Here is a 13,211-nt window from a genome sequence, read left to right on the forward strand (position 1 = left end):
GACCCACTAAAATATTTTCATCTCAAGGATGAGATGAAAATGAAGAGAAATGTTGCAAACATAAATAAAATTACATATTTACCCTTTATTATTAATAAATTATAACTTATATATAATATAGATAAGGATATTAATGTAATTTTATACTATTATGATTTTCTTTCTTTTCACTTTTCTTTCCATCCAAACAAAAGAAATTTTTCTTTCTATTTTCTTTCCATCAATTTTCTCTTCATCCAAACACCATACAAATCACTCTATTTTTTCTTCTATTTTCTTTCCTCTCATTTTCTTTCCTCTTATTTTCTTTCCTTCCATTTTCTTTTTTACATCCAAACAAAGCCTTAGAGTAAACTATTAAAATAGTATCTAAAAATTTGCATCAATGACAAAATAAATTTTAAAAAATGATAATAACAAATAAGTCTCTAAAAGATTTAAAAACACAATTAAAAAAATAGATATTGAAAATATATTTTAGAAAATGACTTTAGAGATAAAATTTTGATACAAATTTTTGGAATTATTATTAGAAAATGATCCTTTCATCCTTAAAATTTGGTAATTTTTTATCAAGTGATAAAACCATGAATGACCACATTTATTTGAAAAATGAAAAAATTTAGAAATCAAATTTTATTCTGAATTTTTCTAAATAATTATTCAAATGTTGCCACAAAAATCTAAATCTAAAAAATATTTTCTAAAGAATATTAAAATATTTGACTTAAATTGTAAAATCACTTTAATGATTTCTTAATATTTTGTATCAATTTTCAATTTTCAATTTTCATAGTTAAAAATATTTTAGTGAATATTAGAATTCTAAACTAAATAGCTTAAAATGTATAGTTAAGACCTAAGAATCAAATATCAAATATGTTTAGAAACTATTCACTTAATCCATTGGTTTCGATTTCTCTAAATTATTGGCATTAAAATCAACATTTGAACGATTAAAATTAATATGCATTCATCTTAGGCAATGCATAGTATTAGATTTGATACTTATCATATCCGTGTAATATTTTGGCAGAAGAAAACACATTGTATTTGCTTTGTAACAAGCCCCTGAACTTTCTCTGCAACTAAATTCTTGGTTGAAATAATACCCCAGTTAGAAATCATAATTATTTCCATTACAACACTTAAAATGACATTGAATTATTAAACACGGCCAATGAAAATAACAAAAAATTAATTGGGAAAATCTCCCCTATCATACATATGATTTGAATATCTCCTAAGACCAGATTAGAAACTACCTAAATTTCATTACATACATTAAACTCTGAGAAACTCTTCCAATGGCTCAAAATAGATTATGGGTGGGTTCGACCTCGAAACAAAGCCTCCAAGACGGAATCATATTGTATCAGTAATTTGTGCAGGTGGAAAACTCTTCTTGTATTCAAAAATTATATGAAATGAGGGTACCGAATTATTTGGAATGCAGAGGCCGTTGAATAAGTTATAACGTACAATGTACGCTGCATTCAGTACTCTTTCTTGCCACCTTTGGTATATTCTCAGGTTGCTATGGAACATGAGCCTCATGAATTAGTCATAGAAACCATGCTCGTTTCAAAATCCGAATGATGCTTTAGTCCTACTACCACCTTCACCATACATTTCATTCCACTTCCTCAGCTCATTCATACTTGTTGCATCGTATGCCACCGACGGACCCACCTATACACACATTTAACATCGCATGTAAACAATAACAGCATCAAAGTCTTATTCCACTAGATGGTAGGCTACATGGATCAAATTGCTGTGCTAAAAATAAATAATTAACAACTGAATTATCAAATACCTTGGATTTTGACTGAATAAAATCATCCAAATTAAGAGGCCTTAATACTGTAGTTGTACTATTAGTCCCTCCCTGTACAATGCAACACATAACACCGTGTTAACTATCTGTTAGAAACTATTCTGAAAATCAAATGTGTTCTGAAAAACACTTGATAATACCTGTGCAATGTTTTCTTCCTCTATGAGCTCTTGAACAGGTCTGTATGCTGCAGCAACACAAAGGTTCTGCCAAACATAAGGAAGAAGCATCATATAGACATGACATGTCAAGTTTACCCATGAAATGTTTCATTTTAATTTCATTAAAGAAAATCAACAGAAACTTAACAAAATTTACCTTCAAATCACTGCCAGAGTATCCTTCAGTCAAGTTAGCAAGTTTGTCATACTCAAAATTAGGATCCAAATTCTCTTGTGCAAGAAATATTCTCAAAATCTTCATTCGATTTTCGGCATCAGGTAAATCAACATATATCCTAAGCAAATGCAATGCAAACACAGCTTAATTAGCCAAATTGTTTTACTTTCAGGACCTTATCACAAACCACCTTCGTATTTTTAAAATAAAGTTCTACACTGACAATGGACAAGAAATTGAAGAAAGTGTTATATGAATATATAAGGTTTCCCTTTAAGAAAAACAAAAAAGGACACCCCAGCCCCAGCCTCCAAATTTTTATTTCAGCCCATCATAAAATTCAACTCAACATCAGACGATCATAATTCAACCCATGCTTATAACTTTCTTAAGGCCTTAGTGATTACCTTCTTGGTAAGCGACGAATGACAGCATCGTCAAGGTCAAATGGCCGGTTTGTTGCACCAAGAATGAGGATTCTTTGATTTTCTTTTGATCTCAATCCATCCCAAGCTGCCATGAACTCATTCCTCATCCTCCTAGTGGCTTCATGCTCAAAAGCACCACCACGAGCACCAAGCAAACTGTCAACCTAAAAATCAAATTGCATAGTATTAAGATATTTATAGCTAAATCCTTGATGATTTCTATGACCATTTTTTAATACTAGCATAACACGCAAGAACAAGATTTTATTAATGACAAACACTCACTTCATCAACAAATATAATGACAGGAGAAAGCTTGCTAGCAAAGGAGAAAAGAGCTTTTGTTAGTTTTTCTGCATCTCCAAACCACTGTATCAAGAAAAAATATGTGAGATCTTGGACAACCGAGAAGAAATAGAAAAAAAATATTGAAGTTTTAGTTGTTAAGGGTTTATCAAATTAAGAAGACTAGCATCAAAATCACCTTTGAAGTAAGAGTTGAACCAGTTATGCTAATAAAATTTGCACCAGCTTCAGTTGCAAGTGCTTTGGCCAGAAGTGTTTTTCCAGTTCCAGGAGGACCAAAAAGTAATATTCCTTTGCAAGGCTGAGAAGTTTTCCTCCAATTAAAAACAATAAAATTTAAAGGACAAAGTCATAATGCATACAAAAATCGACAATCATTTACCCGCAACAAGTTACCACGAGAGAAGAGTTCTGGTCTTCTCATCGGAAGAATAACAAGTTCATTAAGTGCCTTCTTCACGTTTTCAAGAGCACCTATATCATCAAACTTCACCCCAATTTCACCAGGGGGTACCACAGCTGAAATGAAATTGCTCTCAAACTCATCCTTCGCAAGGTTCTGTAATTTGCAAGATAGAAATCAATATTAGATTAAAAAAAAATAAAAAACTTAAAACTTTTGAATTTAAAATTCTTTCTTATATGTACTATGAGTAAAATAAACCACACCTTAAGGTTTTGGGAAGGCTTCTGTGATATATTTTCCTGGCCCTTCAACCTTGAGATTGCAATCTCAAGACTTCACATAAAGGGAAAAAAAATACAAATTAGCTTCAAAATAAACAGTAAAACATATAAAATGATAGGATTTGTAGTTAAACCTTTCACGAGGGATGCACAACCGTTCTCCTTTCACAGAAGGGAGCAGACATGAAGATAAGTAATGGTTTTTCGACCACCCAATAACTTTTTCAGCTTCTGAGAACAAAGATAATATGACAAGAAAACCATTACGTAAGTTATTAATCAACATCTTCTCCATTTCAAAAACAAAAAGCAAGCATTATATTCAGCAAGACTAAAGTCATATCAATCTAAAAGAGAATGGAGAATAAATGCAAATGAACAATTAGGAATAGAGCGCATGCATGTGTATACAAGGGAATAAAGGAAATGACTTCACTATTCACTAACTGCAGCTTCTTACTTTGCTTTGTCAAAATAACACCATCAGTGTTTACATGCAATAGATCCACACATGACAGCTGATGTTCTTCGAGAACCTACAAGATAAAAGTCCAACTATAAATGCCCGATTGGGGACGGTGAAAAATCTCGAGCAACATACATGGCATGATTTAAGTGTATCATGAATCATCAAGGTAGCAACAAAATTCATAGATCAAAGGTTTACCTTCCTTAATTCATTCAAATTACTTCTTGAAACGACAATTTTCCTGTCTTCTTCAAGTTGTTTCTTAAATGTTACCAGCACATTTTCATCCTGCAGATACACAAATTTGCAAATGTAAGCATAATGAAAATAAAAAGAAAATAATAGATACTTCTGTAATCCTTGCTAAAAACAGTTTACTTGGCATAGAGTCAATCAAGAGCCAACCTAATATAACATCTTTTCATCTTGAATTTCGAGGAAAATTACAAGACTGCCCATGTAATGTGTTGAGAAAAATATATCACTCTAATGCTTGGGTAAAAAAAGAGTCCACAACAGAAATGCTCATCAATATTGACATATAAATTTACTTTTGCATTGAATCATAGGAACTTAAAGTCTTCAAGGAAGATCATAAGCCAGTAAAGAGAAAACAATTACCTTAGGTGGGTGTACGCACAAAACATTAGAAAAGAGCTTGTGAATTTCATCATCTTCTGATCTCTTTGCACCTCTGAATCCCTCAGTCAAACGCTTCAGAGAAAGAGGCTGCAGGTAGATGCAATAATCAGACCATATAAAAGAGCCAAGTGATTACAAGTGCAACTTGGCCACTTGGGTACCATAGATTTGGCCATAAAAATATAAATAAAATATCAGTAGCTTCTAAAATAGTAGGATATAAATAGCCACACAAAAAAAGCTCTCATGTATCTAACCAAAATGGCCATATGATATTTTAAGGAATGTATAAATTTGTAGATAGCAAGCATTACCAGCTTAGCAACTCGTCCAAAGTTTGGAAGTATCATTGTCTGTCAAAAATGCATATCAATAAGAAGAAAGTAAACAATTAAAATGTTACCATTTGCAAAATGAAAAATGCATTAATCATAAAAAATATTTAGAAGATACTACTTCATGATTAAACAATTAAAGCTTACAAATTGTTCTTTCTCCTTTGATCCTGATTGAACTTTGTTTTGCCCACAGATCAACACAACGGGGCCAGATAACCGGTCAAACAGCTCTTCAACCTTGTTAAAAAACTCATTACGGTTTGACTTAGGAACTGATTTATGCAACCACTGTGAACCATCTGGAAAGTAGACAATGAGCGGTTGTTTCGAATGCAAAACCTGAAAAAGCAGCAGTCAAGCTTAACCATCAATAAAAAGAGTGGCTACCTTATTACGGAAGTTCAAAATATTGAAGAATACCAGAACAACATACCTCACATAAAGCCTCCAGTGCTATATAGCAATCTAGTGCTTGAGCATCAAGATCATTCTCAATGTCCTTAACTATTTGCAAATTAAAAAAAAAAAATCAGTTTGTTTGTAATCGAAAGAATTATAAGCCAAACTCATCTTAAAACTAAAAGGGAACAGGGCAAGGGATGGCAGGGGATTTTGGTGGGTGGATGTGGGTTGGGGGGGGGGGGGGGGTTTCAAGCGCATAAAATAAATTTATTATTAAATCCTTAGTAATATCTAATTTTCTATTTGTCAATAATCAAAATAACTTGATGCCTTGATGAAAACACATATGCTAGTCTTCTGCAAGGCTAAAAAGAACTATTCCCAAGAATAGAAAATAGGCCATTTGGGAAAAAATGTCAAACGTCAATTCCTTGTAAGGGAGATTAATTCCATATGTCCATATTTTATATATTGAGTGACAGTAATTCTGACTAGTTTAATTCTTTGAAAAAATATAAATAAATAAGAATGTTACCAATATCTCCTACAGACAATTGAATAGTGAACACAAAATATATAGGATAATTCTGAATAAGAAAAATATAGAATATACCATGTAGCCAACGAATCGGTGGTTTTGTATGATGGTCACTACTAAGATTCTCTGCCCCACCCTCATTGCCACGATCTTCATTAATATCCATTATGACAGCAACTTGATCTCCGCTTACTTCATATACCTCTCCTCTCTGACCAGTGGTTAAAGGCCTGCAAAGTATCCTAATTGATTAAAGGTGCAAACTGCATGACCTGAAATCTATATGAGTATTCTGCAACAAATAGTTCTCATTTGCAAGATACAAACATCTATCAAAATAACAAATTACAAGCCAACATACAAAAATAAAGTCATAAACATTAAGCATGTCACAAGATAACACTAAGAATAGTAGAAATCCTCATATTTGTATCAGATACAAAAATCAACAATTGCCTAAAGGACAATACAAAATACATGAATACAAGAAATTTCGGCGTTCCAGCCAAGAAACATACAATACCAAAATTTATGAATAAAAGAATACAAATGTAAAAGGATCAGACAATCAAGAATCGAATAACGGAACAAAAATATGGAAAAGAAGAAATATAAATGTCAAACTAAGAAACCCCTTAAAGTTAAAAGGTCATGAAACATAAGTGCACACAGAAGCAGGCAAATTATTCAATCTGAAATCCTTGTCTAACTACCTAACCCTGACCAAGTGCACTACGTACCCAAACAACAGTAACAACTAACAACCACAGGCCCTTTCTCCATAACGCCACAAGATTTAGCTTAGGCAGTGTGCTTTCCTGGGTTGAGGCACAGGTAAGGTCAAGCCCCAAATTAAATACAAGCCCATTTTTGTAACAAATTACATAGGTGTGTGTATAATTTTGATTAGCTGAGAAGTTGGCAGAACAATGGACTCTATTTAATGAACAGTTTCAAAAAAAAATGCCAAAAAGGTGTGAGGTGTTTAGAAGCTTGGTTTTGACACATTAGGATGACTTACCGACCCACCTGCCATGTATAACAGTATAAGCACTAGTTGACCCATCAGATGTCAGTATCTTCCCCAATCTGATCCTGTGATAAAATTATATATGCCAATGTCAAGCAAGTGCTAAAAGTCCACCCGGGATGTGTATATAATGGTTTTACAAGGAACTAGAGGCTGCTCTCCTAGAACCAAACCTCAAGTCCAATACTCAAAATATTGGAAAACCCGTTCATTATTTCTCCTTGTACCTTTCCCCCAAGTTATATTACATCTTCCTCAAGGTTCAGAATGAAGGTTCCAATTTGTTTTAGGGGGAAAAATAATGGGAGACAAAAGCCTTCATAATTAAGTACTAAAGTTAATGATATAAAAAAACTATTCACTGAGTAATATCATGCAAACTCCAAATGTTTGTGGTTTAAAGTACTTGACTTTTACACAATATCCAAAGCACCATATCAAACACCTTTAAGTGGATAATCCTAGAAATTACAGGGGAAAAAAATAAACACTGTTTGGATAAGAAAGCAGTATTAATTCATCAAATATTAGCATATACAATTCAACCACATACATGGACAACGATAAAGACATCAAATGCAAAGAAAACAAACCACATATTAGATGATAAGGAGAAATAGAAGTGATTGATAATTTTCCTAGGTTATCATCTGCCAAACTTCACTTTGGTCCTCTTAACTATAGGAAAAACTTGTCAGGGATTTGCATCTTACACTTAATACGCAAGGATTTTCATCTAATAAAATATAAGACCTTAAATTTGCAATTCAATATAGATAAGTTTATCCTCTGTCTCCTTCAACAGTATCACACTAGCTCTTTGACAATCACCATTATTGTAACCTCACATGTTGCATGACAATAGCCATAAGCATAAGAAGCACTATGACACACACACCTTGTGATGATATCACCACAACCATTGTTACTATTTCTGCAATACATTCACTGAAAAAAATTGTATCCAATTGGCTAATGAAATAAACCATATTTGCCTAGCCCCACCTTACTACAAATAGGCACATTCAAGTGCAACTGAGCCAAATCAAAAGATATATATAGGTCATGCTTTCTTCAATAAATAGAGAACATTCAACACATAAATACAATATTGGGGGAAACAACAGTTCAAGAAGTAAGCATCTTCCAGATTAGAAGGGGAATAAGGAATTATTTCATTACCTATCATCAATTGTAGCTCGAGTAGATGGTCCAATGTACTTCACTCGGTCACCTGAAACGTAACAAACCAGTAATTTAGAAATTACATGAATGCTAATATATACATGTGAAAGTGGACAGCTTTGAAGGTCAATCATTAACGTTGCAACAACTACGTATATTCATCCATTAATTAAATGCAACAAACTGAAATAGAATTTAGGGGGATAATATCATATCAAGTCATAGTAAGATCATCAAACTTCTCTACCAGCTTCCTATATTGCACCAGATCCTAGAGGGTGACGGAGGGGAAGCGGGAGGTCACATTCAGCAAGTTCATATGTATGTTAAAAGTTTCAGTTGCTGAATATCTTGAATAGACATGGTTGAAAATCACATTTTGCAAGTTCATATGTATGATATAAGTTCCAGCTTATGTGTATGATACCTTTTCTTATCTGGCACCCAGATTTACCAGAAGAATTGGCTTCATTAGACCTAGATGACTCAGAACTCTCAGATTCTCCAGATGATATCTGCAAGCAGATTTGGGGACAGGGGGTGAGAAATTAAACAGTCTGTTGTAACTAAATAAGCCAATAATTCTGAAATATTATCGAAACATTTACTTTCATTTAGACCATATTATCCTCACGGAATTGAAAAAAATAAACCCCCCCCCCCCCCCCAATATTCCTACAATCCTACTTGAGTAAGTGTAACAGATTACAATAAAATAAATTGCCTTTGCACAGATATCACCATCAATTCATTTTAATGCCCCATGGATTTCCTATAATTTGTTACAAAAATTAAAACATCCTTTGCTCTTTTCATAAAGAACAACAATAAGTAAAAAGTCTATTCATGCAGATTGAGTAAAATTGAACCAGCAGTGTGTTTTAAGTAACTTGAAAATAGACACATATTAACTCTAGCATCAATATCGCATTTTAAACATTCATTTTGTTAGATTTTGCTCTAGGCAAAGGATACCGCCCCTTAATTATAAACACTTCACTTTATATACACCTTTTCAAATTCTTCAATGTTGTAAGGAACAAGTTTCTGAACAGCTGCTTTAACCTTCTTAAGAGCAGCCTCAGCCGATGCTATTGCATCATCATTATCATTTTCATTTTCACTTGCATCTGACTTCACTTCATTACTGCTAGTCCACTCTTCTTCATTGCCAGCATCATTATCATCCTCATTCTCTGACTCCAAAGAGCCCTCTGCCCCGGAGTCTGCATTATCATCTTCAGACTCATAGTCTGATGATAATTCATCATCAATGTCCTGCAAAATAATTCAAAGTAGATAACTTGTTTGCTTTCAAACACTGACACTAAGAAATTTCTAAAGTTATCAGTTCTAGCTTATTGAAGAGCTTACATAAGGAGCAAGGATGCTACTATCAAGAACTAATAATGGAACTTGTAAATCATGTGCAAGAGCTTTAACTAGCCTCTCACGATAGAGTTCAGTGCCTGAAAATAACAACATAAATATTCACGACTCTAAAGACAAGAACTAGAAAAGGCTTCCCTTGCATAAATATTACAAAAATCACATTCAAAATGGAATAAAAATGGCACACCAGGAACACTCTGAAGCAATATCCTCCCACTTGAAGATGTGAGACGAACACCAAAAGATGAAGCGAATGAATTATGTCTCAAATGTGAAGCAGTACATTCCACCAGTAGATTCTTGGTGTGCTCACTATGGATGGAAAAGTGCAACTTAAATCCACAATTAACTTAAAGATAACAAAAATTAATAATAAGGAAAAAGACCGAAGAGAAGTAAACATAATTACTTGACATGATAAGGAAATGTGTCCCATGAAATGTTTATTTTCTCCCAAGGAACAATTCTTCTTAGAAACTCATTTCTGAACTTATCCCTTCTTGTCAAAAATGGTGATTCTTTCTTCTTACTTTCTATTCCAAGTTTCTCATTATGAAGCCATTCCGCTTGATCCTGCTCGCCAAGTCGTGCATGCTCATTGCAATACTTGACATCTTTGTCAAACTTCTCTTTCTGATTTTTCCCTTTATCAATGTTAGCTCCATCTTTAACGTGCACATGCTTATCCTCACTTGCATTTCTTCCATCACTTTCAGAACTATATGCACGTAACTGAGTACTTATACATAAACTAGTCCTTTTGTCCAGACCAATACAATTATTTCTATATGAAGCAAAGCTATATGAATCTGAACCTAAAAGATGTCTTCTCAAGAAACTACCATGAGAAGCATATGCTCTCACAGTGGTCTTGGAGGAAAAAGATTGCAAGTTTGCATGATCTGAGAATCTTGGACTAAAAGAGTATTTTGATGGCTGCAATACGAAAGCCCATCTCCGGTCCCTACACTGTATTCTCCTCAAGTACATTGAGATTATTGTCTTCCCCCAACTCCTACTATTCTGCAGCACAGTTACCTTCAGTTAGATAGTGCATTGTTATCAGACCAAATGTTCATTATCTAGAAGTTGAGATGATGAAACTGCAATTAAACGTGGGTATGAAATCCACACATCAAACGGATTTCTGTGAAGCTAAAAATTTTCAACAGTTGAGCTTCAGCATAAATAATGGCACCAAAGTGACTAATATTCAGTTAAGTTTTGTGTTTAATAATTACTCTATCACTAATGTTATTGTAAAATGTTTTGGCTCACATTGAAAGGTAATCATCTTCTCAAAAGACTGTGGCACACATTGAAGTCAAGATATTGCCATACTAATAAGGTAATACAAAAAATAAGAAAATACTCGGGTAAATGTAGTTCAGGAAAATTTCTTAGCTAGGCACAGTTTAACTCATCATTGTTTTAGTTTTTAGCGCTCACATCATTGTTTAACATGTGAAATTTATCTTTAATGATAAATTCACGTCTATTATGGTTCCCGCCAAGGTAATACAATTCATGATTCGTATTCCTAAATAATTGAGAATACCTTCAGTTACACAGTTGTCATATTTAGATGCTTGTTATCTCTAAAATGATAGTTTAATCAGAAACAAAACATTGCCATTCAATGCAAGGCCAAATACCAAATTTCGAATCAACAAACCAAAATCAAACTCTAGGTAATCAGGCATTTCCAGTATGAAGTGTATATACATGCTGAATGAACAGGAAGCAAACTTATACGCAGAAATATTCAAAATCAAAATCAAAATAAGCGCCCTAGAAGCAAACAATCAAGACAAAAGAAGGATTGGAGTGAGGAACAGGAATTGACATGACAAAGTGCACCAAAAGCTATGTAGATTTGATTTTCCATAAGATCCAATTACATTCTTGCAATTATATCAGCACATGCGTATAGAAAGCAAATCAGGCAAGTATTTCAACTTTCAATTAACAAATAAAAAATCAAAACATAACATAAGATCCCCTACTTCAGCAAACAAAAACGCTCAAAAGGAATAAACAAGTAAAGGATTCCAATTTTCCTACCTTTACGGCTCTATTTAACTCAAACAGTGGCGGAATTAAAAGCTCTATGATAGCATTAATTCATTAGGGAAGAATAAAGAAGCATACCTTCTTCTTTATTGTGTATTAATTTCGTGGCAAGCGAGCTCAGAGTTTGCCCATACGAGAGAGAGAGAGAGAGAGAGAGAGCGAAGAAAGTGAGAGACGAGCGTTCTGGAGAGGAGATAGCGCCTCTGCGATGTTGTGTTATGACGATATTTAGTGCACACAAGAAAAGAAAATAAAAGAAAACAAAAAATTCCCAATTAGGCAATTAAACATCATCGGCTCATCGCAGTGTTTAAAGCCTAAGTGGCTAACTGCAAGTGTTGCCTCCATCCGTGTGCCGTAGGTTTCTTCTTTTTTTTTTTTTGGTGTACTAGGTTTCTTTTAGTTTAGTATGTCCTCAGTTAGTCTAGGCCCAGATCAGGCCCAAATTAAACCCATTCTAAATCCTAATCCATACATGTAGCCCAAAAGGTCTTTGGTCCAATTTATCTTTTTTTTTCCTCTTGAACTAAAAAAATAATGAAGGGGTGTTGACGGTGAGGGCCTTGCCGGCGTTGATTCGCCGGGGAGGAAGGAACGAGAGTCGACATCGGATCAAGCAGCATGGGCAGCAACAAGGGACATCAAGATTCTGTTCTTCTCCGGAATTGCAACCGGGCTTACGCCTTGAAGTTCGACCGTCGCCCTCAGACTTTGAAGCAGGATTAGAACCACATGGATCTTCATAGGAGAGGTTGCCCACCTTGCTCAGCAGTTGGGAAGGCTTGAGAAGCGGCGCCGTCGGTCTGAGTATCACAGAAACCGCTGTTGGTGACGCGGTGGCGACTTATACCTAGGTCTGGAAAGCTGGCAAAGCGCTATGGAAAGGGGTAGCCGGATCAGGATTCAGGTGTCGGGGTAGCTCAGTTGGGTCCGGGTCTTTGGGTGGGTCGGGTTTCTGGTGTGGGTTCTGTCATTTTTGCCCGAGAGGGCGCTGACCGAAAAATAAATAAATATATACAAATCCATATAGTTGCATGGGTATGTATGAGTTTTTGATACATATTTGTCATTATATTATTCTACAACAAGTGATATTTTAGCAACAAAAAATAATAATATGACACATTCTGGTACTAATATGTATATATTTTTTGTTCCGAGAGTTACCTAAAACGGTGATTTGGGCTTGAACGTGATGTCCAGATTCCTTTGGGTGTCAAGCGTCCGACTTGTTGGTATCAAGGTGCCACCTGTAAGAGTTTTTCGTGAGGAGGTGAGGGTGATACCTGCAAGAGACTCGATACTTAAGTTAGCAATAGATATAGGCAGGTTTTTTTAGAGTAGAACATGAGTTATACCTCAGGTACTAGTGTATTTATAGTAGAGTTTGATGACCTCCATAGTGACGGTAGTTCTATCTTATCTTATATCTTAGGAGTTTGTTGAGATCTTATCTTTTAGATGAGATAGAGATAGTATGAGAGATTTAGGGAGACAATTACTTATTTAGATAAATACAAGTCGGTCCCTTTCGTCGTGTCC

At 34.4% G+C, this 13,211-nt stretch overlaps 1 protein-coding gene across 6 annotated transcripts; it reads right to left on the reverse strand.

The window, feature by feature from the left end:
• Window positions 1–1,052: 1,052 nt before the first annotated feature.
• Window positions 1,053–12,651, reverse strand: LOC112737084 (uncharacterized). Of its 6 annotated transcripts, none has more exons than XM_025786829.3 (25): window positions 11,748–12,651; window positions 10,006–10,619; window positions 9,784–9,908; window positions 9,579–9,673; window positions 9,216–9,482; window positions 8,632–8,719; window positions 8,202–8,253; window positions 7,019–7,084; window positions 6,065–6,219; window positions 5,483–5,553; window positions 5,194–5,388; window positions 5,026–5,064; window positions 4,691–4,798; window positions 4,268–4,357; window positions 4,061–4,136; window positions 3,735–3,831; window positions 3,583–3,652; window positions 3,296–3,472; window positions 3,092–3,214; window positions 2,893–2,976; window positions 2,587–2,771; window positions 2,159–2,297; window positions 1,981–2,046; window positions 1,820–1,891; window positions 1,053–1,692 (listed from the first exon to the last, which is right to left on the reverse strand). In XM_025786829.3, exons 2-25 carry the CDS (start codon window positions 10,584–10,586, stop codon window positions 1,585–1,587), a joined length of 3,129 nt encoding a protein of 1,042 aa, XP_025642614.1. In that variant the 5' UTR covers window positions 10,587–10,619; window positions 11,748–12,651; the 3' UTR covers window positions 1,053–1,584. The 6 variants fall into 6 exon arrangements, with proteins under 6 accessions (XP_025642614.1, XP_025642616.1, XP_025642615.1 ...); XM_025786831.3 differs by having other exon boundaries at window positions 10,006–10,614; window positions 11,748–11,952; XM_025786830.3 differs by having other exon boundaries at window positions 10,006–10,634; window positions 11,748–11,950.
• Window positions 12,652–13,211: the final 560 nt, after the last annotated feature.

Source organism: Arachis hypogaea, chromosome 13, assembly GCF_003086295.3.
Source record: "Arachis hypogaea cultivar Tifrunner chromosome 13, arahy.Tifrunner.gnm2.J5K5, whole genome shotgun sequence".
Lineage (NCBI taxonomy): Eukaryota > Viridiplantae > Streptophyta > Magnoliopsida > Fabales > Fabaceae > Arachis > Arachis hypogaea.

Bases quoted from the DNA above. Each gene is read 5' to 3' on its own strand.
- LOC112737084 (XM_025786829.3), bottom strand. From the start codon at position 10,586: ATGTACTTGAGGAGAATACAGTGTAGGGACCGGAGATGGGCTTTCGTA. The intron at 2,047-2,158 runs GTAAATTTTGTT...TATGTTTGGCAG, and splicing joins ACTCTGGCAGTGATTTGAAG to AACCTTTGTGTTGCTGCAGC. The intron at 1,892-1,980 runs GTATTATCAAGT...TGCATTGTACAG, and splicing joins AGGAAGAAAACATTGCACAG to GGAGGGACTAATAGTACAAC.